Source organism: Accipiter gentilis, chromosome 21 (assembly GCF_929443795.1).
Source record: "Accipiter gentilis chromosome 21, bAccGen1.1, whole genome shotgun sequence".
In the NCBI taxonomy this organism is placed as follows: domain Eukaryota; kingdom Metazoa; phylum Chordata; class Aves; order Accipitriformes; family Accipitridae; genus Astur; species Astur gentilis.
This window is the reverse complement of record NC_064900.1, coordinates 6,625,586-6,651,471: the sequence shown is the minus strand read 5'-3', so window position 1 is coordinate 6,651,471 and position 25,886 is coordinate 6,625,586. Positions and strand designations below refer to the sequence as shown.

The 25,886-nt window shown below is 45.5% G+C and overlaps 2 protein-coding genes across 5 annotated transcripts in view; both read left to right on the top strand.

Annotated features, from left to right (window-relative positions):
* The window catches only part of GRAMD1C (GRAM domain containing 1C), a 54,152-nt gene extending 40,258 nt beyond the window's left edge, over positions 1–13,894 (top strand). For 2 of the 3 annotated variants that reach the window (XM_049824984.1, XM_049824986.1), the window contains 9 exons: positions 3,814–3,960; positions 4,722–4,840; positions 5,962–6,104; positions 7,752–7,855; positions 8,573–8,752; positions 10,400–10,457; positions 10,966–11,076; positions 11,931–12,036; positions 13,672–13,894. In XM_049824984.1, coding sequence (XP_049680941.1) covers positions 3,814–3,960; positions 4,722–4,840; positions 5,962–6,104; positions 7,752–7,855; positions 8,573–8,752; positions 10,400–10,457; positions 10,966–11,076; positions 11,931–12,036; positions 13,672–13,749 — 1,046 coding nt within the window. In that variant the 3' untranslated portion in view covers positions 13,750–13,894. The remainder of the gene's footprint in view (positions 1–3,813; positions 3,961–4,721; positions 4,841–5,961; positions 6,105–7,751; positions 7,856–8,572; positions 8,753–10,399; positions 10,458–10,965; positions 11,077–11,930; positions 12,037–13,671) is intronic. The other variant, XM_049824985.1, reaches the window with a different exon arrangement.
* Positions 13,895–15,195: 1,301 nt separating this feature from the next.
* Positions 15,196–19,684, top strand: ZDHHC23 (zinc finger DHHC-type palmitoyltransferase 23). 2 transcript variants are annotated; one of them, XM_049824996.1, is made up of 4 exons: positions 15,196–15,307; positions 15,648–16,349; positions 17,081–17,248; positions 18,343–19,684. In XM_049824996.1, exons 1-4 carry the CDS (start codon positions 15,201–15,203, stop codon positions 18,395–18,397), a joined length of 1,032 nt encoding a protein of 343 aa, XP_049680953.1. In that variant the 5' UTR covers positions 15,196–15,200; the 3' UTR covers positions 18,398–19,684. The 2 variants fall into 2 exon arrangements, with proteins under 2 accessions (XP_049680953.1, XP_049680952.1); XM_049824995.1 differs by having other exon boundaries at positions 18,099–19,684.
* Positions 19,685–25,886: the final 6,202 nt, after the last annotated feature.

Genomic DNA, 25,886 nt, shown 5'->3' with positions numbered 1-25,886 from the left:
TTTCTTGCAGATAGGGATATATGGGGCAGAAAATGAAATACAGGGTGGTTGAAACTATTTCAGCCCTGGTTTGGTTGGTGTCCGTCCCCCCCCCCCCCCCCCCCCCCCGAGATTTGAAATTTTGGTTATACAGTGTATGTAAGGAAGAGTAGCCCTGTTATCTTGTTGGCATTTTAATCAAAATACCAAAAGCACCTATTCTGTTGAACATATAACTATCAATTATTTGTTGCTTTGGGGTTTGGAGGATGTATGTTTGAGTTATCTAAAAGCAAAAGGAATAAGGTTTTTTATCTTGTGAACTGGAAGAAACTAGCATTGTCACAGTACTTAGTACCTCCCCAACTTAATTTTGTACTTGGCCTTTTAAAGTATAGGAGAGGTCTTTGATAATGGTTAATATTGGTGATGCAGTCTTTAAACAGATGGTGTCTGAAACATGTTCGCTCTAGGAATTGGTTTTATTGATTTGATTTCAGGTGTATCTGGTCAAAGGCTCCTACCTGCATATTCTTCATGCAGTGTGCAATTTTTCCTCATCCCTAGCAGCATAGAAATCCTCAACAGGGCCAAGATTTGCATATATGCATTTTTTTCTCCTGATCCTCCCCCAACTCTGTAGAGTGGAAAAATCAGCCATCTTATTAATTTGTTTGATAGCCTCTGCTCTTATCAGTTCAGCTTTCTTAATTTGCTTGTGGTGTGTGTTTAGCTTCAAGCAGTTGGTTGTTAATGGGAATTTTAAGAACAATTTTTTTCCTGCCCCTTTCCCCCCGCTCCAGTTTTGTCTATTTTTTTGCACTGCAGATGTTTTCGAACCTCTGCAATCACTGCTGCATATTATATTCAAACATTATTTCACAGCTTGCTTTGCAGTGATGAAAATGACCTTATGAAGTGCAAGGCAATAGTGGGGGAGGGAACAGACTTGCTGTCTTCAGGCTGAACTAGGACACTCTGGGTAATATGTTTACTTCTGGGTCCCTAGGGATCCTAACCTAAAGTCAGAATAATCTCCTATTCTCTTATCAGACAATAGCTCCAATTCATCTATAAATGTATTCAGGCTAAGAGAGTTAGTGGTTAATTGCATACTGCTGAGCAGTTAGAACAGCATTAAAAGTGAAGGAGTTAAACTGCTATCTAGATAACCTGCACAAAACATTTTGTTCATAAACAGTATTTCTAAGCCAGTCCTAGGTAGAATGCTTGTTGCTCTCGTATGGAGATAAACAAAAGGCAGGTAGGTTTACCTGTGAGTTAAAAGAAAACAGTAGACAAACATGCATATTCATTTGTAGCATTCATACATGTATGCACCTTCCAGACCTATTGTCTGAAAGAATTCCAGGCTTTCTGGAAAATAGCAGTTAGAATCTTGGCGTCTAATGTGACTGATGGGCCCAATGTATCAAGCCAGTTTCAGCTTGGATTTTCTGAAAATACTGCTTTATGTCATAACACCATTTGTTAGAAATTTGTTTGTTTGTTCCAAGAGCTGAAAGGGGTTGTAAGTAAAAACATATTTCTCAATAGATAGTCTCATGCGCTTGGCACTTCATTGACTGTTATTAGAGACATGACTAGATTATGTAGGTAAATCAACTAAAAGGAAATTTTGTATAGACCCATGGATGCTCTTGCTTAAGACTTGGTACAAGGAGGACAGACTTCATGCTTGAAGAGTAAAATATCTCAGTAGCAAGATCTGCACCTTAAGGTAATAACTCATGGGCTTTGTGCATATAAGTTGCTGTGGCTTACCAAATTACCTGGCATCAGCAGAAACATAGTAGTTGTCCTCAGGCCTTTCAGAGGAACATGAAGTTGCATTGTTCAGCTAAGCCTCACTGGGGCAAGGTAATTTGTATTACCTTGCATTTGCTAAGATGTATATACAAATAGCTGTCAAAGCTTATCTGATGCATGGTGCCTTGATCGTGTGTCTGGGCCTTTGGTTTTTTTTTTGTTTTGTTTTGTTTTTTTTTTAAGTGGTAGCAGATTCCTTGGCCATGTCAAGGTCCAGCTGAGTAAGAGTGAACCAGAGTAACCAGGCTTGAATTACGTGGTACCCGACTCCATGCGTGTTAGCTGATGCGCAGTAGGCAAAGGGGATGTCAACAACCCTATGTAAAGTTTCCTCTCTCTTGGCAAAAGAGAGGAAGTGGGGAGTGCACTCTGAAAGAGGTCTGTAATGTTGAGGTCTTGTTAGCAGAGGTCAAACTTACAGTTCACTCAGACTGCATTTTGCTAGAATTGGGTTCAGCTCTGAGAGGAAATATAGGGAACATAAGCTGAAAACCCAGGCTAAATTTCCGGCTTCCCACAGAATGCTTCAGCACAGCAGAATCTGTATTATAGCCTGTAATGACTGCATATTGGCTGGTTAAATAGGCCTCTTAAAATGTGTGCTTCCTTTCTGTTCCACCTTGCAATTGTATAGACTTAAAACTGCATAAGCAGAACATGGCATGGGAAGGAAGTCCATCTCTTGTGCAAGCACAAAAATGTGGCATTCGTGCTTCGCTTTTGGGGTCCTACATTGAAGCCTGCCTAAGTCAAAGAAAACTTTTTTGGGGGCAGGTGTATAACAGCGACCTTCTAGCAGACTAGAAGCAGCACTAGAGCAGAAGTCTGTTCAGAGTCAGAATTGGATTTCGTTGGGGACTGTTGTAGTGTTTAGTTGCTGCATTTGCATTTATCAATACTGACTGCTACCAAGCAGTAATGTTTTAAGTGTTGTAACCTTAGCCTATAGGCAGCTTGTGAACTATAGCTTGATATTTAGGTTACCTTTGCATTGGTGGCTGGCACTGACCTTTGCTAGCTCTAAGCATTTATTTGCATCAGTTGAAAGGTTAGGCATCCTGACTTATGTCTTGCTTCCACAAGATTTGCTTTCAGGCTTTTTGTTTCGTTTTAGTAATGTGTGGGGGTGGGGTTTTTGTTTGGTTTTGGTAATTACAGTTTAGGATGGACTTGTTTCTAAAGCATAAGCAGATTGAGTTGGGGTTAGCAGAAGAAACTGCTTGCCCTCCAGGATTATAATTCCATCCCTTATCTCTTGCAAGAGTGGCTGAGACAACCACAAAGCTGAGTCATGCCAGCAACCAACAAGAAGCAGAAATAGCAAAGGTCAGTGCTGCAGCCACAGAGTGCTACTGGGGTGCTTGTTGGTGGTTTTGAAATAGGGGATGGCATCAAGCATCTTGGTGCACTTTTCAGGACTGCAAAATGGAGCAGGGTACCTCTTGTGTTCCTCTTATAAATAGGTATGGAGGGAGGAACAGTTTGAGGAACTGTTTAGGAGTCTGCCTGCTCTCTTAGACTGTGGACACTACCAGCATTACAGATGTTAAAAGCAGAATTCTGAAACTAGTCACCAGTATGAAGAAAGCTAGTATGGTTTTACTGTCCTGCTTGCTATGCATGTGTCCTTTGTACAATAGGCAAACATATTAATGAAAAATATGCTAACTTTTTGTCTTCCCCGATGTTTCCTGTAGGATTAGTAGAATACTGAAGGCAAAACTAAAGGGATGGGACCTTGTGATGTTTATTTATCGATTTATGTTTGCACAGGGAAATAGCAGACTGGGGGCTGGGGGTGTTGAAAATCAATTCTGGACTTTGCTCCTGAAGACAACCTACCCACCAAATCATGTACCGCTATCTTTACTGGGTTTCTGAGAGTGAGAAACAAATGCTGATGCAAGCTTGGGAGGGATTTGAGCTGTAATGAAGCTTAGAATATTATAAAGTTTCTTCATAATACTGTTCTTTTCTTAACCTGATTTCTCTGCCTTTCCTTAGCAGTGAAGGAGACTGTCTCTGAGAATGATCTCTATGGGAGACTTTTTATAAACAGAGTTTTCCACATCACTGCAGACAAGATGTTTGAAATCCTCTTCACTAATTCTCACTTCATGCAGAGGTTTCTCAATTCCAGGAGTATAGTAGGTAATAGACTCTTCTCCCTTCTGTCCGTGTTGCAAACTATACTGAAAATTTCAGCCTCTGAGAAATGTCAAATAGGGCTAAGTTGAATTTTAAGTTTCTCCTTGCTTTAAAAGAATTTTGAAGCATTAAAGTTTCACTGTGAGAGAGGGTATTTAAAGTTAGCCTGTTGTTTCTGTAGATCAGCCACGTTTCAGAGTAAAAACCTCACTTCAGTGCACCACAAAACTGCACTTTAATGCCTGAATTTTGCTAAGGCTATTAAGTTGATGCATTCTGTGGGGTAGTGAAATGTGTATGGCTGGCGCAGAGGCAAAATCATTGCATCCTCCTAAATGATACTCGCAGGCTTTAATTTTCTGGATGAGTAAATTTTATTCACCGAGATCATAAGAACAGAAAATTAAGTCAAAAAGGGTAGTATTTATTCAGTGTCAGCTTGGAAGGCAAAGTGGCAAAAGCATTTGATAATGCTAAGTGAATCTCTTCAACTTTAAGCAGATGGGAAATGACATATTTTCATTTCATTGCTTACTCTTCTCCCCACCCTCAGGTCTCAGTAGACTCAGGTTCAGCTACATAGTGCCTCACCTTTGTTTATCAGTGAACTACATTTTTCCCTTTTCCTGCAAAACCCACAAACATCTGGAATCAGCTCGCTCTCTCTCCCCACCACTGTTCCTAAACTCTTAAGATATGAAAGGGCAAAGATAAATGCCTTTTAGGTAATCTGCATGTGATATTCTGTGTAATTTCTCATCTAGATGCTGTATCAACCCCTTGGAATAGAGATTCCAGTGGCAATCAGTTGAGGACTTTGACGTACACTGTAACAATTAACAATCCACTTTGTGGGAAGTTCACGACTGCAACTGAAAAGCAGGTAACTGTGTGCATGTGTGTGTCTGTTCAGTGCCCTTTAAAGCAAGGGAGAGGACAACTCTATGGTCTGTCAGAGATCTGACCATGGATTAGAGTTCAGTGAGCTGAATGTGGAACTGCAGTTTAAATGTAGCATCTCTAAGGGTAGGTTGCTGCCTCTCTTACCATTAGTGAGCAAATGCTGATGAAATCAGAGAGGCTTTCTACCTTTACAGATGGCTGTGAACTTCTACAAAGTCTGTGGGGAAAAGTATTAACATCTCTTATGAATTGGGGGGTGAAAAGATGCAATGAAATGCTTTCAGTGTCCACTTCTGGGCTCCCCAGTGCGAGAGAGATAGTCTAGTGAAGGGCCACTAAGATGATTAAGGGACTGGAGCATCTCATATGAGACATGCTGAGAGCCGGGACTGTTCAGTCTGAAGAGAAGGCTCAGGGGGGGATCTTACAATGTATATAAGTATCTGAAGGGAGGGTGCAAAGAAGACTGAGTCAGGCTTTCATCACCAAAGGCCACACCTTTCAGTGGTGCCCAGTGACAGGACCAGAGGTGATGGGCACAAACTGAAATACAGATGGTTCACCCTGCACATCACGAAACACTTTTTCACTGTGAGGGTGATAGAGCACTGGAACAGGTTGTCCACAGAGGTTGTGGCATCTCCTTCCTTGGAGATATTGGAAAGCCATCTGGACATGGTCCTGGGAAACCAGCTCTAGGTGGCCCTTCTTGAGCAGTGTTCTTGGACAAAATGACCACCAGAGATGCCTTCCAATCTCAACCACTCTGTAATTCTGCTTTGGGAAAGGTCTCATAGGTCAGTCTCAAAAAAGGGCTGTGGTCATGAGTCAGTGGCCAGCCTTGCATCTGGTACTTGAAATGGCAGTGGGGAAGTACTGCAGCTGCCTATGTTGGCTCTAATGGGAGGCATCTTCTCTTTCCCCACCTCATCTGCACTTGCCATTCTGAACTGGTTTTTACTGTGGTTGTTCAGGCTTTCTCCCTACTGTAGTTCACTTGGAGTCGGTTGATCTAGCCTAAGGAATTCAGGCTGGAAAAAGAAAAACAAAAGTTAAAAAAATCAGCTACCATGATTATACCCTTTTTTTTTTTAATGGTAGATCCTGCATAAACAGAGCCAGAAAGGTCAGTCTTATCAGGTGGATGCTGAGGTACTGACCCATGATGTCCCCTACCATGATTATTTCTACACTGTGAACAGATATTGCATCAGCCGCACATCCAGTCACAAGTGTCGATTACGGTGAGCCTGAGTGGTCCACAGTGGGAGGGGAGAAGCCAAGGCGTGTATGTTATGGGTTAATGAAGTGTGCTTATCAAAAGATCTGCCAACAGCATAGAGAAGGTCAGTTTCTCTCTTCTGAAAAATAAGCTTGGTTTATCTTGTCGCATGTATGCTGTATTTGGATCTCATTAATTCACTGAGAAATGAATTCTTATGTTGACTCTGAGGTGCAGAACTCATCTCCAAGACTGAACTGGGTTCTGACCAGTTGTGCGTTTTTGAGTGCAGCTGTTAGTGGGAACTACTTGAGATGTTTTATTACAAAGTTTCCCAGATATCCTTGCTAAGGGCCTGCAGAGGAGGATGGTTTCATAGGAAGGTGCAGGGAAGATACTCAAGCGAATCAGACTTCATTATTGAACTCTACCTAGATAGGGGAGTCTTAGAAGGCACTTCCCTTTCCTCTCCCATTTGTTGAAAATGCCTGAAGCGATCAAGTTCCATGTTCAGTGCATTTGTGTGACTTTCTGACTATGTAATCCTTGATAGTTTTTGTGCTGTCTTTAGTAAGACCTTTCAACTCAATCTTCATCAGTACCCAGGAAAGGTAAGCAAGCCTGGATTTATTATTCAGCTATAAAAGTGCTAAAGACGCCCTCTCTACTGGGAGGAGGAGAAGGGAAGAAAGGTCCTTGCCCAACTGTTCTAGATGATTTTTTTTGAGTGAGTCATTCTTCCTCTTTGAGAACTATATTTGTTTTATCTGAGACACATGGCAACCATAGGTTAAGAGCAAAAACCTAGGCTTCAGTATGGTGCACAGAGCATGCATGTATAGAACAGAAGGTGCATGGTGGTATTACAGCTGGCTTTATTATAGTGCATTTAAAATGGCTCAGAAACTCTATTTGAAAGATGCTGTTTTGTTAGACTAGAAACACAGTGGGCTTACATTGATTTAGATGATTATTTGAAAATGTTGGGAAAAAAAAAGTATATTCTAGGACAGTCAGTGTTCTTGAATTAAACAAATCAAAATGAATGGGATTCATTGAGTTGTTAAAGCAGCCCTCTGCAGGATTCTACTCCAATTAATTTCTATTCTGGAAGCATTATTGATTAGCTTGACCTGGGGAAGGCAAGGCAGGAATGTCGCGTTCTCTCTGTCATGCCCACAGAAAGACAGATTTTAATTTCTGTCTGCTTGGAGTAGGATCTGAGCACTTGGTGTATGAGTGGTGATAATGAATTTCACCTGCTGCCATTGCAGTGCCCACGTAATACATAATGTGTACACATACAGAGTAAAAAGCAGGACTTCATGATCTGAAAGCCTGAAGCCTGTTTTAAATGTATGTTAAAATGAGAACACTTCAGAGGAGAGAATTTCTCTGCTAGCCTGAGTCTGAAGGAAAACACTTCAAAATGTTTCCATAATTTGGACACTCAGATTTCCCGAGGCTTTAGCTAGATACGTTGTCTTTGCTACTGTCTGTCTCTTGCCTTGCTTCAGAGTTAAGTGCTGCCCAGGTAGAATGCCAAGGCAGTTCCATTTGATATTTCAGATTATGGACATATGCTAGAGGCCTGCTTCTGATAAGAGATTTCTGCTATCACTGTGCTACCTAGCAGAGCACTCTTTTACTATTGCATTCTGTTTATTAGAGTTTCTGCAGAAGTGAAGTACAAAAAACAGCCTTGGGGCCTTGTCAAGTCCGTAATTGAGAAGAATACCTGGGGAGGAATACAGGAAAACTTCAAACAACTTGGTGAGACATATTCTTCTTTGTGCTGGAGTAAGGAGGCTACCTTTCCTATGTATGTTTCCATGTCTGTCAGACTTTATTCCTTAAATAATGGTTTGAAGAGAAGGCAACACCAAAGGAATCTCAGAGTCAGAAGTTCTTGTCATCAATATATCTGCCATTTCCAGGGTGTAAAAGAAGCCTTGTAGCTTAATGCTAACAAGGAGCTCTTGTATACCTTGTCATAATTGCTTTCTGAAGGAAACATGAGGAGCAGCAGGAAAGCTGTTACTCTCAACTGCCTTTGCCTATCTTTAAGTATTTCCTTGATTGTGGGTTTGAGAAGAGCAGCAGTGGCACTTGGCAGGCTCCTTGGCTATGTCTGTTAACAGCCTGGCCAGCCACGGTTGCAAGCTCACAGTCTAACACAATTCCCAGTCTCAGTCTAACAGTGTCTTGAAGTGCTCTTCCAACTGCTGTCTAACATATCATTAAACAGTCCTGCATAGGCTGAGTGTACACCATATCTGAAAAGTGTACTACGTCCCCTCTAGCAAACAGGACAGGTAGTACAGATCAAGGTGTAGTTTATGTCAATTGCCTGCTTTAAGTTCATGTACTAGAAGGTGCACTTATTCCTCTCGCTGCCACCCTCCATATCTCACAATTTTAAATCTTCAGCACTAGGCTTTTCAGCTTTCCTTTTGAAAGTTCAGTAACCTTATTTTTATTCCACTGCAGAATCAGATCTCCTAATGGAGGAATATGCAATTAATCAGTCCATAGAAGACTCTGGAAAACTAGTTGCTCTGAGACGAAGACGACGCACTTTACACCGGAGTCTGGCAGAATCACTTCCTAAACGTTCTTCCCAACACTCCTCTGGTGACATGGGAGTAGAGTCCCAGGGCAGCATAATAGGTAGGACTTTTTATATCAAGTGTTTACCAAAAGGTGTGTTCAAGAAACTTAACTCTTAAAATAGCACATGAGTAACACTTGAGTGTATGTTACTCTCATTGTCTTTATCTAATGGGTGTGATAGCAAATGCTTCAGTATGTTCAAGCATGCATAAAATAGATTTGGAGCATGCATAGTCACTTTCATGATGATTATCTCATGAAATCAAACCTAATCTCAGCTTCTTTTTTTAAAACAAACAAACAAAAACCAATCAAAACCTAAAATGCTGCACTGTACCTGCATAGGATTGAAAATAAGATGGGATCAGAAAGACACTTAACCGGACTTTTTTAAAGTTGCTGAAAAATTGCTTTATTTCTTCAAATAACTGCACACCCAAGTCATGAGTTGATTAGACTTTGCCACTCACCTTGGCCCTGTCGTCTTGGGGTTTTGGTGGTGTGTGGGGGTTTTGGTTTTGGTTTTTTTTGGGGGGTGGGGTGGGAATTTTTTGTTCTTGTTGTTGTTTTGGGTTTTTTTGCAGGGTGTGTGTGGAGGGTTTGGGGTTTTTTTGTTTGTTTGTTTTTAATGTTAAGGAGTCTCTTTCCTATCTGATTCTGTAATTTCTGGGTCACTGAAGCATTTCCTGCAGTTCCACTGCTCCTAGACATGACAGACTTGGCCACTAGCATATACAATATTAGCTACACCTACAGACAGAGGAACATCTGTGCATTAATGTGTATCAGAGAATAGTGGATTTCATGACACAAGCTGAATTGTAAACACTGAAATAGGAGCAAGTGCCTTTTTCTAAAGGGGGAGACAACACTGAGTGTAGCACTGAGAGAACATTTGAATCAACAGCCATGTGTAATGGACTCTCTTTACCTAACTGAGATTACTTCCCGATTACTTAATTTTGCTGCTGCTCCCCTGCCTTTTGAGGTGAGTGTGTCTGTCACAGTATACACTACAGCTTTCGTGTATGCTTTTTGTCCAGGGCAGGAAATGTGAACATAAGGAACTATTTTAGGAGAACAGGTAATTATATTTAAAGATCAGCCTGCCCACAGTGGTAGGTGATTGCTGCTCAGTTTGGAAAGGACATGGATACTTCCCCTCCCTCACTAGTGTCTGTTGCCTGATGACTAGCAGATGCTCTTTTGAAAGGCTGCCTTTGGGCCAACGTATAAACCAAGCCAATAAGGGTGGGACAAATTACAAGAGAACTTGATTTGACACTGGTTGTCAGAAAGACTAATGTGGGCAAGAGAACAAGCAGAAGAGAGCCACTTCACAGCCTGTCTCTGCTTGTGTGTGACTAGCAGCGTATGTGCTGAATGAATGTTAGTAATGGATGGACTGTAACCTTCTCAGGCTCTCTAGGTTTAATGTGAACATGTCCCAGCACTGTGTTCTCCCCAACCTACTGGGGTAGAGGAATCCTCCTCCTGATGGAAGAGCCCAACTGTCCAGCTGACTTGTCCAAGATGACTGCAAAAATGCCTTGGTGCACCCACATGATCTGTTGGGGTTTTTTTTTCCATCAGAAGCTGTTGAGCTATTCTGTATGAAATGCTGGGCACTGACATGTATCTGCAGGCATCCTTTAGGAATGTTCTTCAGTACTTTTTAACCTCCTTTTCTCCCATGGCCTGTAGGAAGGAAAAGAGATGCTGTAAGTCGGACCACCACCATCATTGTAATAATGAGTGTCTTGTAAGTACTCACTTGCATTAAAATGTAGCTCGGCTCAAGCTCATCTTGGTCTTTATCTGTATTTGTCTGTACCTTACTTGCATGTTAACATTGCATGTAGCATGATAGATCCTAACCAAATTTGAATGGAGCACTTGTGTATAGGAGGGGAATGGATTGACTTAAGTGACACACGGAATGAAAATACTGACTTGCCAAACTAGTCTACCTTGCAGTTTTACTTAGGTCTGATCCTATAAAAAAAAGTCTAGAACTTACGCATTCCTAGTTTTAAAAGTTCCAAGAGGAGACACTGTTGTCGTTCCTATTGGTTGCTATTACACAGCTTAATGCTAACTGCTAAGAATTTTTTTGATAGATCTTTCTTTTCAGTATAGTGCTGCCCCATACCTTTTATTTCTCCCAGAAGGATTCTCTTTTCTTAGCTGTTTTTAGCCCAGATCTTGTTTCTGTAGCATTGCAACTGAAATTGTTACAGGACTTGATTTTTGTTCTCTTCTCCCTGCAGTTTGCTGGTTTTGGTCTTGCTGAATGTAACACTCTTTCTCAAACTGTCAAAGATAGAGCATGCAGCTCAGTCCCTCTATCACGTCCAACTTCAGGAAGAAAGCTCTTTGAAGTAAGTTGAATTCACAATCTTTGCTTGCTTTCTTCCTCAGCTTATGTGAGAATCTGATCTAAAATAAATCTTGAACAATGAAACTCGGTGGTAAGTCTTCGAAAGCTGTTGGGGCTTGCTGCTCGTCTGTGGTCTGTGCTGATATCCAGTGACATGTCTGACTGCATCTTGCAGTAATAAGTTTCTCCTTTGACAAGCTGGTTTTTGGGGGAGTGTTAACCTTAGCTTGCATTTATCACCCTGCTGTGACTCATCTTCTGTGAATATCATAGTGCTGATCACGGAACCAAAGTGTTCACTTCATCCTGTGTGAACCAGCGTGATGTCAAATGTAACATTAGAGATTCATTTAGCTTTTTAGCCTCTTTCTGTGAGTCTCCTGCTAAATCTCCTCTCCTCCTCAAACTTCCATTATAGGTGCCTTTTGTATTCAGACAAACAGAAGAGGCTCAGATATTGCTTCCTTTCTTGAATTATGGTATCAGCAAACATGTTAAAAACCATAACCTGATTTTGAGTATGGAAGTGGTGTGGTGACCTCCCATTGTGATCATCTCAGAACTGATTAGAGTTACTTTCTTCATAAGAAAGATCTTGCTCCCTGAAGTGTGAGAACTTACGTTGCAGACATAATGTGAGCACATTTGTTCTTTGTGGCTGTTGTCTATAAAGGTCTTGAGGCAGCATCTTCAAGGCAACAGGGGTTGAAATTCAACTATAGGCAGCTTTTCATGTGGCTTTTGGAGAAGGATGCTTTTAGCAATGGCAGAGCAATGGTCACAGAGAGCAGTTGCTTTTAGAAAGCCATGGAGGTGCTTGTTTCATGTTTCTGATGTAATCTCAATCTCTTTCAGCGTATCACCAGAAATGGTATCAAAAGAGGAGATCCCTCAATATGATAAAGAACAGGTTAAACATGTGAAGGGAGTTTTAAGAGACTCAATTGAAATGCTTGAGCAGGTAGGTCTGCCAGTCTTTCCTGGTGATGTTCTTGTTTCTCAACAACTCAAGTTTTCTCCCTTATGCTGTCATAGCCTTTGTTTGATGTCTTCTGGTGCTAACTGAAGTTTTAATCACTCCTTGACCTGTTTTGTCCTAGGCTTGAATTTGGTACATGGGCAACACTCACGTTTGTGATGTTTTGGGTTGAGAGTTGTTGTTGTTTTGGGGTTTTTTTTGACTAAGATTAAATATTCGCTTAAACCTGTCAAATACCTGTATTGATGAGATGTGTTGATGCAGTTCTGAATCATGACAAAGCAAAGACTGCATTAATTCAAAACGGATCCTCTCATCTAAGAAGACTCAAAACATAATGTTAAGTATTTGCCCATCTCATTATGGGGTTTCTTCATTCTGGTTTATCCTGGCTTTTGCTCCCCATTACTCTTCTAGATACTGGTGAGAGCTTCATTTAGCCTTGGTATCAATGGGTCACCTAATCTCCAGTGGAAAACAAGCAAATTCTACAGACCATATGTTTCTGAGAGGCTCCATAGCTATGGAGTTAATCCTCCTTCTCAGTAACTTACACTTCAGGCTCTTACATACTACAAGTGCTATATAAAAAATGAAGTTGTTGAATGTTGTTTTGTCTCTCTGATTCTGAAGTCCAATATCGGTAAACCCCTAGGCTGAAATTTCAACTCGGTAAGTGAAGGACAGTAAATTCATACTTTTTGTTTTTTACTTATAACCTGTGAATGTTCTGATTTTAAGTTCTTTTATTAAATCTTAAAATGTGACAGAAGAAATTATTAGATTAGGAAAGCTGTGGGGGAGTTCACATGTACCTCTATCCATCACCAGTTTGCTCTGTGTTCTCCCACGCACTAAAGGAGGGTAGAAAAAGAAGCCATTTTTTATACTCCTTGTTCAGAGGTGTCTCTGCACACAAAATTGCTATTAATCTATTAACCATTTTGATCACAGCTTGAAAAAAGCTTCTGAGTGCTGGAAATTTCACTGTAGAAATCAATTTCCTTGTTTCCACGCCCTTTTCATTGTCTCTGCTTACTACCTAAACAATTCCTAATTCTGAAGTGTTAAACTGCTTTTTGAACACACAGAGTGTAAAAAAAAAAAAAAAAAAAAAAAAAAAAAAAAAAGAGCGAGAGAAAGAATTCAACCACCTTTTTCATCCCAAATAAGACTTTTGTCTGGAAGTCATGACACATCTTAGTGCCTGTTACCGTGTGTTTTCTGAGGGTTGCCGATAATGTAAACATGTTTTGTGCAACCAAATGCACTGGGAGGGCCAGGTATTAAAAGAAAATTCATGCTTTGCTGCCATGTTCCTTAGAATATTTGCTATGAACATTAACTGTGACTAAAAATGAGTGGGGTGGCTCACCTTCCGCACTATTGTCTGGCGAGGTGTTAAGGCTTTATCATGCTGGACTGTTAGTAATTACAAACTGTACAGAGTATAGCTGTTAGGAGAGCACAGTAAGGCAACTGTTTATAGAAACAGGGAGGAGGAAATTGCATGAGATCTTTAAAAGAAAAGGAGGAGGGAGACATTATTTTCCTGGTATCACTCACCCATGCAGGAGACTAAGTAATTGGGGGGATACGATGGTTTTATCTTCACAGCTAAAGATCTCCCTTTCCATGCTCCAAAGAAGTTTTGATCACTTGAACAGGACACAGAGCGGCAAGACTGAGAGTTAATACCCACATCAGCTTTCCGTTCAAGATGTTGGAAGACCAGATGTGTGTGTGAGGACTTGTGGGGTGGGGATTGTAACTGTCACCTTCGGACTCTTTACTATTTGGCTCAAAAGCTGCATGGAATAAAGGTTTCTGGAAGAAGTAAGTTGGGTTCTGCGTTCCCGTAGCCTGGCGACCCGTCCCTCCTGCCAGCCTTGGGGAGTCTTGCTTACAATCTGCAAATTTTGGAGGAGGGGAGGACACCCTCAGCAGAGAGCTGGCCTTGTCTTTAATGAAATCGCAGCTTTTTATGTCCTCTTAAAAAATGACCGACAGCGGAGAGTGTTTTGGAGGAAAAAGAACAAGTTGCGGTTTTGCAGCCACAGCATCTTTATATGCTTTTTTTAGCCATGGAGACCTTGTAAAACAAGTCACCATCTTTAGGGCTTAATATTTTTAAGATTAATTAACTAAACGGGAAAGCGCTTGATACCTCTTTGCTAAATCTCTTGCATACTGCGAGCTTTGGCAGTCTGCCTTCTGCCATATGTTTCTAGTTCTCCCAGAAAAATTTCAGCCCTCGGTATTTTCCCTCCGTCGAGGGCTGCTCTTTAGTTCTTTCGCACGGTGTGCTCACTGATGATGAAACACCTTTTCTTCTGCCTTCAAGCTTTTTCGAGGCGGGCCGAGAGAAGGAAGATGAAAATAAAAATTAAAAAGCGAGGGAAACAGCTGTGGGGCAGTGCTGGCTGCTGTGGTGCTCAGTCCAGCTCGCAGTGGTGCAAATCCTTGCAGTGGTGCTCCCCCGGCTTGCAACCCGGGGTAGGCGAGGGGGTGTTCGCGTGGGCGCTTAAGTCCCAAAAAGCCGCGTTCTGGGGCCAAACCCTCCACGGGCAGCATTTAAACACGCGCGGGGGCTCTGCCGGGTGGGGAAACTTTCCCAGCCACGCGTGTCCAGCCCGGGGCAACGGCAGAGCTGATCACTCCTGCTTCCCTCGTCCGCGGAGGGGAGACGGGGCTGGCTCGGGCCCTCTCCCCAGCCGGGGGAGCCGGGGGCGGCGGGACCCCGCGGCCGCCACCTGTTGCGCTGGCCCTTTAAGCCAGGTACCGCCGCGTCACGGCCAGTCCCGCCCCCGCCGGGCAGGCATTGGGCCATTCCGCCGTCAGGTGGATGGGCCCGGGGCGAGTGAGTGAGTGGGGCGGGGGGGGTGTCCCCTCTCACACACGCACACACACACACCCCCCCCCCGCACACCTCCGCTTTCGGGAGACGCTCGAGGCGCGGGCGGCCAATGGCGGCTGGGCTCCGCCGAAGGGGGCGGGGCCGCTGTGGAGGAGGCGGTGGCGGGCGCGAGGCACCTGCGGCTGGCGGCGGGGGCGGGGCCGGGCGGCTGCCGCGGCGGCGCTGCCGTGAGGGACGCGTCCCCGGCCCGGCGGCGGCGGCGGCGGCTGAGGGAGGGCGGCGGGCGGCGATGGAGGAGCCCCTCTGCTGCTGCGAGTACGTGGACCGGAGGGGCCAGAGGAACCACCTGGCGGCGTGCTGCTGCGACTGCGAGGACCTGGACGAGGGCTGCGAGAGGTAACGGCTCCGGCACCTCCGCCTGACCGGCCGCGAGACCCCCCCCCCTCCCCCCCCCCCCCTCCCGACGGCGGGGGCGGCTGTGGGTGTCCGTCCTCTCCCTCACCTCACGGAAAGCCCCGTGGGCTAGCCGGTGCCCCCCGCGGGGCTGCCGCCCTGAGGGGAGGGGAGCGGAGCGGAGCTGCGCGCCGCTTCTCGGGAAACTCGACGGCAGAGAGAGGGACGGGGAAAGGCGGGCGGGGGCCGCCCCGGGACCGGCCGCAGGAGCGGGACGAGGCAGGGGAAGGGCCTTGGGCTGCCCGCCTGCTTAGCCGGGGGTCCGCGCTTTCCCCCCTAACAGGTGGCTGACGTGCAAATCCCTGTCCCCGGGAACTCTGGAAAGGATCGCGGACACCGTGGCGGACCGGGTGAGGGTCCCTTGGTTCGCGGGGGCCGTGAAGGTCAACGTCAGCCTCGTGCCGCCTCTCGTCCTGCTGCCCGTCTTCCTCCACGTTGCCGCTCTGCACTTCCTGCTGGGTCTCGTCATCCTGACATCTCTGCCCGTGCTGGTGCTGTGGTATTACTACCTCACCCACAGGAGGAAGGAACGGACTCTCTTCTTCTTGAGCCTGGGGCTCTTCTCCTTGGGCTACATGTACTATGTCTTTCTCCAGGAGGTGGTTCCCCGAGGCCACGTGGGCTTTTCCCAAGTGGTCGCCCTCACCTGCGGGTTAATTCTCATGCTCGCGGCCCTGTCTCGAGCCAAGAAAGACCCCGGCTACCTTCCCATCCCAGCAAGCAACGAGAAGTCATCGCACCAGGGTTTGCCCAACAAGAGTGTTAGAGGGAGCTCCAACGGGCTCCGTGGCGTCACCATGTCGGGAACTGCCAGCGGCCGTGCTGTGAACGGGGAGGCCAAAGGCTATTCCAGGATGTCAGCTGGGGAGCCAGAAGGTGTGAAAAAGGACTGGTGCGCTAAATGCCAGCTGGTCAGACCAGCCCGAGCAGGGCACTGCCGGCTTTGCGGCAGGTGTGTAAGGAGACTGGATCATCACTGTGTCTGGTAGGTTTTGCGCTGCTGAGGCTACTGTCTGGTCTCTCTGCCCCTGCCCTGCCCCTTTTTAAGTGAGCTGCTTCTTTTTTTACAGACTCTGTCAAATGGGGTTGCTTTTGTTATGTGCAAGACCTGGTGGGGTTCTTTAAAACAGTAAATTTGTACTTACCGTTGTAAAGAGCAATTTAAACTTTACTGTAAGTGGGTTGACCTGATAGCTGGTAACTTTTACAGCACGCTTCAGAATTGCCTTTGGTTCTTTACTGGTTTTCGTCTGGGGGTTTTATTTTTTTTTTGTTGGTTTTGATTGGGGGGTTTTGCGGGGGTGGTGGTTTGGTTTTGGTTTTTTTTCTTTTTTATATTTGGTCTGTGGAGCACTAGCAATCCTTCAGTTAACTTGCAGTAGTGCTTTCCTGGGGCAAGGGAACCCAAAGGTGCTTGTGTGCATGCAGTACTGAAACCAAGGAGCGCTAGGGTATAGATCTGTCTCGGCAAAGGATACTACATTTGCTAAAACTTTGAGGCAAGCAATCTACCACCATTACCCTACTGGTCTATTGACTTGTGCCTATAACCTTTCTATAAAAAGCTATAAAGCTTCTCTGAATGTGTTTCAAAGTTCTTAGCCTGTGTTGTATAGAAGCACCTTGGAAATGAGGTTCTCTGACAGCTGGGGGAGGGAAGAGGAAAGAAAAACCTGTTTCTTTTTTCTTTAAGTAATCTCTTCTTTCCTTTTGGAGGATTAACAGCTGTGTAGGGGAGCAGAACCACCAAGCATTCATCCTTGCACTCTCCTTCTTCATGCTCACCTCTGTATATGGGATTACGTTGACCTTGCACACCATCTGTAGGGGACGAACTCCATTTGTGGCATTGTTCTACTGCCCCGGGGCCTATTCCGACTACAGGTGAGACATCTGTCTGGGAGAGAGCTGGGGTGGGAATGGGCTTGGTCAGGCAGCTTAGCTCATGTTCCTCATTCTGTGCTCTAGGCCAGTGCTGTTGGCTGTCAAACCTGACCAAAAAGTGCTCCCTAAAAAGCTGTGGAAAGCAGGGATGCATTACTGCTTTTGCCAAGGTGGGGAGCCTGAGACTCAGAGAGAGCTCACCATTTATTTGGAAAAAGTTGTTGGAGGAGCTGGGATTTGAAGTCCTTATTTGTTGTGTCCTATATAGATACACCTTAAATGTGTTTGTCTCCAGATGCAGGTAATGGCCTGACAATCTGGAATCTGCGTGCTGTCTCTCCCTCTCATCCCTCACTGTTTATCTAGTGACTGGTCCTCCGAGTTACGTTCTCAGAACAGACGGTGTTAATATGCCTTGTCTGGCAGGAAGGGTGGCAAAAAGTGTTAGACATGAGTTCAGAGACTGGCGCTACCATTGATGGGCAGAGTACACTAGCACAAGCGACTCCGCCTTCTTCTGTACTCCATTTCATGATCTATCTAATGTGAGCATCATTGCGTCCTTCAATAAAGATCGAGTGCCTTTACAACAGTAAGAGTAAAGAGCTAGGTAGCGTGATAGCAATGTGCAAGAGTAGCTCTGGTAGCTCTAAAAGCTCTCATTAAGTAAGCCCTGAAGCTTTAATTTTGAGAAAGCCTTTAAGGATTATCTGATGAAAGCACCAAACTGAGATCACTGTGGCAGATGTAGACAGGGATTTGAAAGGGTAGTGATTACCAGGGAAAGTCACTCTAAAGCAGCTGCTCCAAAACTAAATGGCTTCCTTCCCATCTTTTTCCCTGCTGCCAGCTCTGCTCTGTCGTTCACCTGTGTGTGGTACTGTGCCATTGTAACAGCTGGCATGGGATACATCCTCCTTATCCAGCTGTTGAACATCAGCTACAACGTGACCGAGAGGGAAGCTCGGCTGGCTCTGCGGGACAACACTGGGCGCAGGCTCCTGGGTGGGTTAGTGATAGACACTGGCCAGTATAACAGGGGTTTCCTATGCAACTGGGGCCATTTCTTGAGCCTAGGGTCTTCTCCTCCACAGCGCTCTGCTGAAGACATCGTGTGACACCCCTCTTTCTGCAGATGATGTTGACTGACTTTCTTTAGCAGGGGAATGGCCCCTTCCACTAGGACTCCCTTCTCCCACACCTTTCCTTCGTGGTCGGTGTTTGGGCTGCCTGTCCCGTGACTGACAACATCAGAGGTTTTCCCAGGCAGAATGGTTCTTCGTGTGCTGTCAGCCAGCAATCGGATGCAGAAAGCGGTAAGCCATATGCACAAACCCGGAGAGAAGGAGCCTGCTGCCTTTTTCCACTGTGGGAAACTTTGTGCAGCTCAGCTCAACAGGAAGAAGAGCACAAGGTTTTGAGAACTTGAGTTTTTGTTACGTGCGAACCTTGGCATCAAGAGGAACCTGCGGCTGGACTTCAGAGCGTGCACTGGTTCCTGCAAAGGTTAAGGAATCCATGGCTTGTACCTACATGCAACATTCCAGAGATGTCGGGAAGGTGGACTTTTGATACAGGTAACAGATGGACCACTCTAGAAGCCAGGCTGTTTGGCTAAAAGAGACTGTCTAGGCAGTCACTGAGCAGCTCCCTCCTCTCTGGTGCACTTTTTTTTTTTTTTTTTCTCCTATTCCATCCAGCTGTATACATGCTTGTATTAAGTGCCTTTGTGAGCAACATTCCTGTAGGGCTTTGTAAAATCCCATCACGTCTTGACCCCTACGGTTGTTAGTACATCCCCATCTGTCTGACTGGGTGAGAAGATGCTGTCATCTTCGATCTCATCGTTCTTTCTGCAGGCTGGGTCTGTGTTGGTTTGAAAGCTTGGCTCATCTCCCTCAAAGTGTTTCTGCTCTGATTATGGATTGTGGCATGAGACAGCAGGTAAATATACCAAGTAAGAAGGAGATGTTTTGAAGCAACATGTAACAGTGGACTCTGAGGGGAAAACAAGAGTGCTGTCTGGTGTTACTGTAGGTTTACGGAAACTACCTTTGTCTCTCCCTCTGTCGGAGAAGGGAGATTGTGGGACAGTAGGCAATTCTGCTAACAGCTTTTTTGGTAGGTAGCATCTTGGTCAGTTGTGTTGCTAATAACAGCAATCCTGTCTCCTCTCAATCCAGTCACTGTGGAGCTGCCTGACTGTAGATCTGTTTTCTCAAGCCAGGAAGTCAAGGAACAGTTCAGTCTCTGTGTATGTAGGGAGAGGACGTGTTGGAGCTGTGTGGTTTTGGGGTAGATGACCTGCACTGGCAGGTGAATGAAAGTGTTAAATGTGCTCTGCAAGAATGCTACTTGTTCCTCATCAGCCTGCAACTGTCATATTATCCAGACTTGACCTTCAGCTGAAATCACAAGGTTTTGGTGGTGATGGTTTGCGGGTTTTGTGGGTGGGATTTTTTTTTTCTTGTTTTTTTTTTTTGTTTTAAACCCTTTGTGTATGTTGTTAGCCCTGCAGAAATAGGAAAGGTCTGGCTGGAAAAGCCTGGGACCATGGCACAAGAGTTGCGTGTTGGGCCTAAGATGCAGAAGCAAAGAGCTTTGTCCTAGCTACTGATGTTTTTAGATGGTGTGTGCAGCATGGACATGACTTCACTTGTGTGGGCAGACAGCTGGCGGGTGTTGGCTGAGTGATGCAAATTCACTGTGTGCTGCTGTGCATTATCTCTGAAGAACGGATGGATGGTGCGTGGTGCCAAAAGGTAGCAGGGTTGGGGGTGTCCCTTGAGATCCCTGCCATATTTGGTGTGTGTGCTCCTGATTACGTGACCCAGTTTAAGGTGAAGACCATGTCCCTCTTTGCACTGTTTGATTTCCTCAAGTGGAACTTTCTATAACCAGCAGATAACTGGGAGCAGCTGCACTTGGAACGTGGCTGTGCAGAAAGAGTTACTGCCTTACTAGGTGTCCCTTATTTCCTCTTACCCTTTTTCATCCAGTGAGCAATCCTTTATAAGGAGGTAAAGGGAACAACACCTCTCTTGCTTCCTGTCTCTCACTGAACATGCTAAGAGGTTTCTGACCACTTCCCTTGCCCTAACGTGAAGAAAAAGGCACCCAGCTGGACTGTGCTAACTGTTCCTTTATGGCCCGAGTGTTTGGAGCTTAGAGCCTGACCCTAGGAGTTTAAATTCACACAAAGACCTTGCCTCCACATGAGTTGTCTGTAAATGTTTCCATGGCACATATGCATTTTGTGGTGCCTGCTGAGATGAATTGGAGCTTGGCAACCCTGGAGACAAGGATGCTGTGGGCTAGCAGGTTTGTGATCTTCTCAGATCTCATCCTGCTGGTGCTTGGGGAGATTAAGGCAGAATGACCTCCTGGGCTAAATGAACCCTTACAGTGGAGGTAGCCAACCCCTCTGTCCCCGTGAGTTTCATGTACAGAAATCAGTTGTGCGCCCGTGAGCTGAACGAACTCTGGGAGTGTTTACAGGTTTGAGATAAGCGGTTTCTCAGAGTCCTGCTACTCCTGGTGGGGAGAAAGCTGAGCAGATCGCAGATCATTTCCCTGGCAGTGCCTGACCCTGTTGTGCTCGCTTTCTCTCACAGGCAGAGACTGGTTACTACTTTGCAGCCTGTCTGTCAGTGTAGTCTTGACCCTTGTCTCTTAGTGAGCTCTGGCATGGGAGACTTCATCTGAACTGCTTACACCGAGACCCTCTCAGTGGTGTTCTCCCAGGCAGTGTGGACTTTGGAGTGCAGATTAGGAGCAAAGGACCCCGGACTAATGTAACCATTCCATCCATACCTTGGTCATGCCTACTCCAATATAGTGGGGGTAAAGTGCTAACATAAATTTTATTTTTGCACTCACTCCAGAGGGAAATGGAACCATTCAGGAGACTGAAAGGGTTGCAAGGCTGAGGTTTTTTTTTATGAGGAGTGTGCAGTGCTGATTCCCCAGTGAATAGGAAGTTCGGGTGGCTGTAATCTCCATAGTAATGACCTTTTCTTTAAGGATGTGGCTTATGTTTACTGTCCTGGCTTCTTCCTGAGAGGATTTACCTTGTGAATGCTTTGGGAGATGGGAAGCATAAGTAACAGGATATCTAAAAGGTATCTAAAAGGGCGGAAGAGTTGCGAGCTTCAGATGCATGCTTTGGAGCTCTCATTTTAATAGCCCTGAGAATTAGCAAGCAGTCCTTGAAGGGTAACTCTCCCTTTTGCACTTATAGCAAGGGCAGACTGTTGTGATCTCTTGTGCACTAAAGGACAATTTCTCTTCTGAGTATTTTCTTGCTGAGCTTGTTATTGGCCATGCTGGTAGAAAAACGTTAAAACCTAGGCATAAGGAGTCAGTCCTCAGGCTCGCTGTGTTAGTAGCTGCCTAGATCCGTGCTGTCTGGGTGTTGGAGCAGTGGGAGCAGGCTGCATTTGACAGGTGACTTAAGTCATGTGTGTGTGGCCTTGAGGCAAGGACCAGTGTCTCACCTGTAAATACTGTATGCACAAACCTGGCAGTGCAGAAAACAGTAGTACCCTGCTGGCCCTAAAAAGTTTTCCCTGTGTAAGAAGAGAGGACCTTGACCTGGCCAGAAGCAGGGAAGGATTTTGGTAATAGCTAGCCTTGATCGTTCTCTGCCCAGACTTGGAAATTAGTTTTTCCTGCTTTAACCATGACCTCTTAAGAGTCATTTGTTGTTTCACAAGTATTGTAGACTTCTGCAGAGCAGGGCAACTCTTAAGGGGCCAGGGTTCTGATGTTGCTGCTGTTGTAGTGCTAAACCCTCTGTGTCCAAATGCCAGCACCCTACTGTTTGGTGACTATACTAAGAACTGTGCACCATTAGATACACCCTGTAAATGGTGGCTTGGCACTCTTTAACTGTATCTTCTTACATCGTGCTTTTTTGTAGGCAAGTCACAGATCCCCACATCGACTGTTTCTCCATTTAACTTGTCCTCAAATGACAAAAGTCACTGGTGAGCCTGAGTTGGCACTGCTTGTGACTCCTAATCACATTTCAGCCTTCACGCTATGATGGTGCTTTTTTTTTTTTTTCTTCAAAGTAGGTTGTTTTCAAGTGTCTTAATGAAACCATTTGCTGTAAAATTTCTTTTGAAGATGAAATGGATACTGCCTCACTGCCTGATGTCTTAATAATGTGCTTGGTTTTTTCCTTCTATATGAATGTATATTGCCTCATAAGGGCAGGAAGAGTGTGTGATTATGGATGTGTTTTCCTGTATTGCTTTCAGTGAAGAACTCTACAGTTTTCTAGGATTTTCTTCCACTATCAGGATGTTTGTACAGCAAAAATCTTTCTGCGGACAGGTGAGGTTCTTTCTGAAATGCAGGAATTCAGCCTCCCAAAATCTTGTATTTATGGAACTCCTCTAATGATAATGTGAAGAATGATGGGCTTTGGAAGAACTGTCTACCTTGGAGAGTGGGCTGGTTTTGTTTTGGTTTTTTTTTTTTCCACCCTGAGCTTTAGGAAGAAACTTTGTGAAACACATTCGTGAACTTCGTTGAAAGGACTGGTGTGTGTGTGCGTGTGTGTGTTTGTGTCCATTTTGCATTGTATTCAGTGTTTCCAAATGGGTGCAATTATGAATCAAAATAAATAATTAGAAATGATCTGTGGAGTGGCCTGTTGATTTATGCCAACATGCTCAGCCAGGTCAAATGACCAGAAGCTGCCGTCATCTCATGGCTATTTAGCTGTGAGCTGGACTTGGGAATAAGGGAGCAACAGGCTAAGGAGAAGCTGGGAAACAAGTTTTCTTCCAGTTCTGCAAAAGTTGACCTTTGATTTTGTTGGTGTTGGGATGAAACAGAGACTTGCTGGCAGTTCTCACCACTCTGGAAACCAGGGATATTCCCTTGCAGTGGGGATTTGAACCAGGATCTTGCATCCCATGAGCAATCCATTACTGGTATCTGATCAGGTTCCTAGCCTGTTTGTCCAGTGTCTTGCTTTCCCTCCCTCACCTGCCCACACAATACATCCAGAACCCCCAAAAGGAACACTGTCTTACTTTAAACCTTCTAAGCCATGTTTGGAAATTACGTGGATATTCTCTGTGCAGATAGTGGGAAGAAATGTAGCCTTTGATTCTATTGGTATCTTGGGACATCTGCTGAAAGGCAAGATGACTTCTAATGAATAGAATCACAGGTGCCTTTGATTGTTCCCAGAGCTCTGCTTTGATTTGCCTGGATGGCACTTCTGTCTGCTGTTCAGCTATTTCTCTTTGAAGATTACCTTGCGCTCGCTGACAACAAGGACCTTGCACTAGCAATGAACCAGGTTTGTAGTTAGGTGAGAGAGGTATGTGTAGAAGGGTGTCAGACTTCTGACAGCCCAGCAGCCACCAGCTTCATTAACCCCAGTGCTAATGATGGGGACACATGAGACTACTGTCTCTCCCCAGCTTTTATTTTTTTCCTGATGTGGCTTGCCATGTTGCCCCTGCACAGCAGGAGCATGTCTGGAGTGGTAGCTCATGTGCTGAGGAAGGCCAAGGTGTGCTACTGTGGCTGGTGTCTGCAAAGATGTGAGCTGTGGATCAGACTGCAGTGGTTCATGGATCCTTCCCAGGCTAACTACCGTCCCCAGCTACAGTCTTGTTTGCCTGGGGGGAGCAGAAGAAATTGTTTAATACTTCAGGCTCTGTTTCAAATCCACTTTCAGCTGGGCCTGGGAGACTTTGAAGAGACTGGTGTACGGATTTACTGAGGAGAAGGTATTTCTGTGGGAAAGCATGTAAGAACTCGGGAGGGCAGGTGTTGGCAGGGGACGTGGTTGGGGAGAAGGGCAATCTGCAATTACTTCAGGGTTCTGCATTTGCTGTTGTACCAAAGTGAAAATCCTGCCCCCCTCCCTGCGCAGGAGAAGGGAAGTCTGGCTGTGCAGCCACCTCCCTCCCTTGCTAAAAAAAGCAAGGAGCTGACAGGCAGGAGTGTGCCTAAGCTGTGAGAGTGTGGGCTGATGACCAGCATTAAGGCATTGACATCTGCATCTAACCAAGTGCTGGAGCAGGAGGGATGCTCTGGCACAGCTGCAGGCTGAAGCTGTTTCCTCGGTCTAACAAGCTCTCTTGTGTGTCACCCTCCTGCTGGGAAATGTTTGCTGGAGCTTTAATTTGCAAACCACTAACATCATGCCAGGGATTTTAGGGGTGTCCTGTGCAGTCTCTCAACAGCATCATTGGGCACAGCCTTGCTTCTGCCAAGGAGGTATGAGTTGTTTCAGCCAGGTGTGGACTGAATGGGAAAGTCAAGGGGCTTCTCATCTCCTCTTTGATTCAGACCATGTTCTCAGTATGAATGCGCCTGATCCCTGAACATCACCCCTATCCCTCAGCTGGATCCAGCTGAGGCTTCAGCTCCATGCTAGCGTCGAATTAGCAGTAGGCAAGGGCAAAGGGGTGTCAAAGCACAGCTCCTCCTGGATCTTGTTTTTGCTTCTTGCTGCTGGAACTGTGCAGCCAAAGAGCATCTTACCAGGAGAATCTTTTTGAAAGATACTAAGAATAGAAGCTGAAAGGATTGGAGACAAAGGCCCGTTTCAAAAGTGTTGACTGTACTTTCAAGTTCTTTGGGGGGAGTTATGCTCCACATAAGCAGCATTATTTTCATGGATGGTGAGTGGGCACTGAAGTGAGTGGGAGCTGTGGGCCTCGAGGACAAAATGTGCAAGTGTGGCATTGCTGGGGAAAGAATCTGCAGTTCAGTAAACTGGATGTGCACCCCTGAGTAGCCAGTAGTTTGGGGCACCCTTTTAGCTGTGAGAGACGTAGATGCAATGTCTGCTCAGCCTGTTGTTACGGTCAAGACCAGGCTGCATGTGGGCTCATCCACTCTACTGCTCCATACTCCTGCTACTCCCCTTACAGCTGCAGTGTGTCCTGTCTCTGGCTGGCTGTAATGCTACTGTCTCTCTAGCTGGGAAAGGATGTCCTCACCTTTCATCCTCTGGGTCACTGTCTTCCTTATGCTGTGAATCCAGATGGAGGGTGGGCTGGAGACTTTCCCTGCTGTGTTCGTTGCCAAGCCCCGGTAAGGAGGAAGTCAGCTTAGGAAAAGGCCAGCAGTAACATGGGAGCGTAAGGGCTGGTTCAGAGGTGTTCAGGAGCTCGTTAGGCACTACATGGGAGAGGTTTCCAAGGGGAGAGCATATTATAAGAAAGTGGATTGCAAGCTCCCACAGCTTGCTGCTATTAGCACCAAGTGTGGCTGCTCGCTGCACTGGGGCTCGAGTTCAGTAGCTCAGCCCCCAGCTCTGCTCCTCCCTGCCTCTTTGGCTCAGTCCTCTGCAAAAGACTCTACCCTTCTGCAGTGCCTGTTCTCCCTGCAAGACAAGTTACTCAGCCCTGTCTCAGTTTGTCACTTCCTCTCACAATCTGCCTTTTAATGCAGCCAGATGGTCTGTACTCGCCCACACTCCACGCAGGCACCTTCAGCTCCCTGCGCTTGGATAATGCGCTCATCTGACCTGCTGGTGGTCAGGGCTGTAATCAGCCTTTGGGAGATGGTGAATGTTCTCGTGTTGTAGAGGATGGCTGCGGGAGGTAACCTGGGAGCGACAGTTGTCTTCAGACCTGCGCCGAGGGTCTGCTCAACAGCC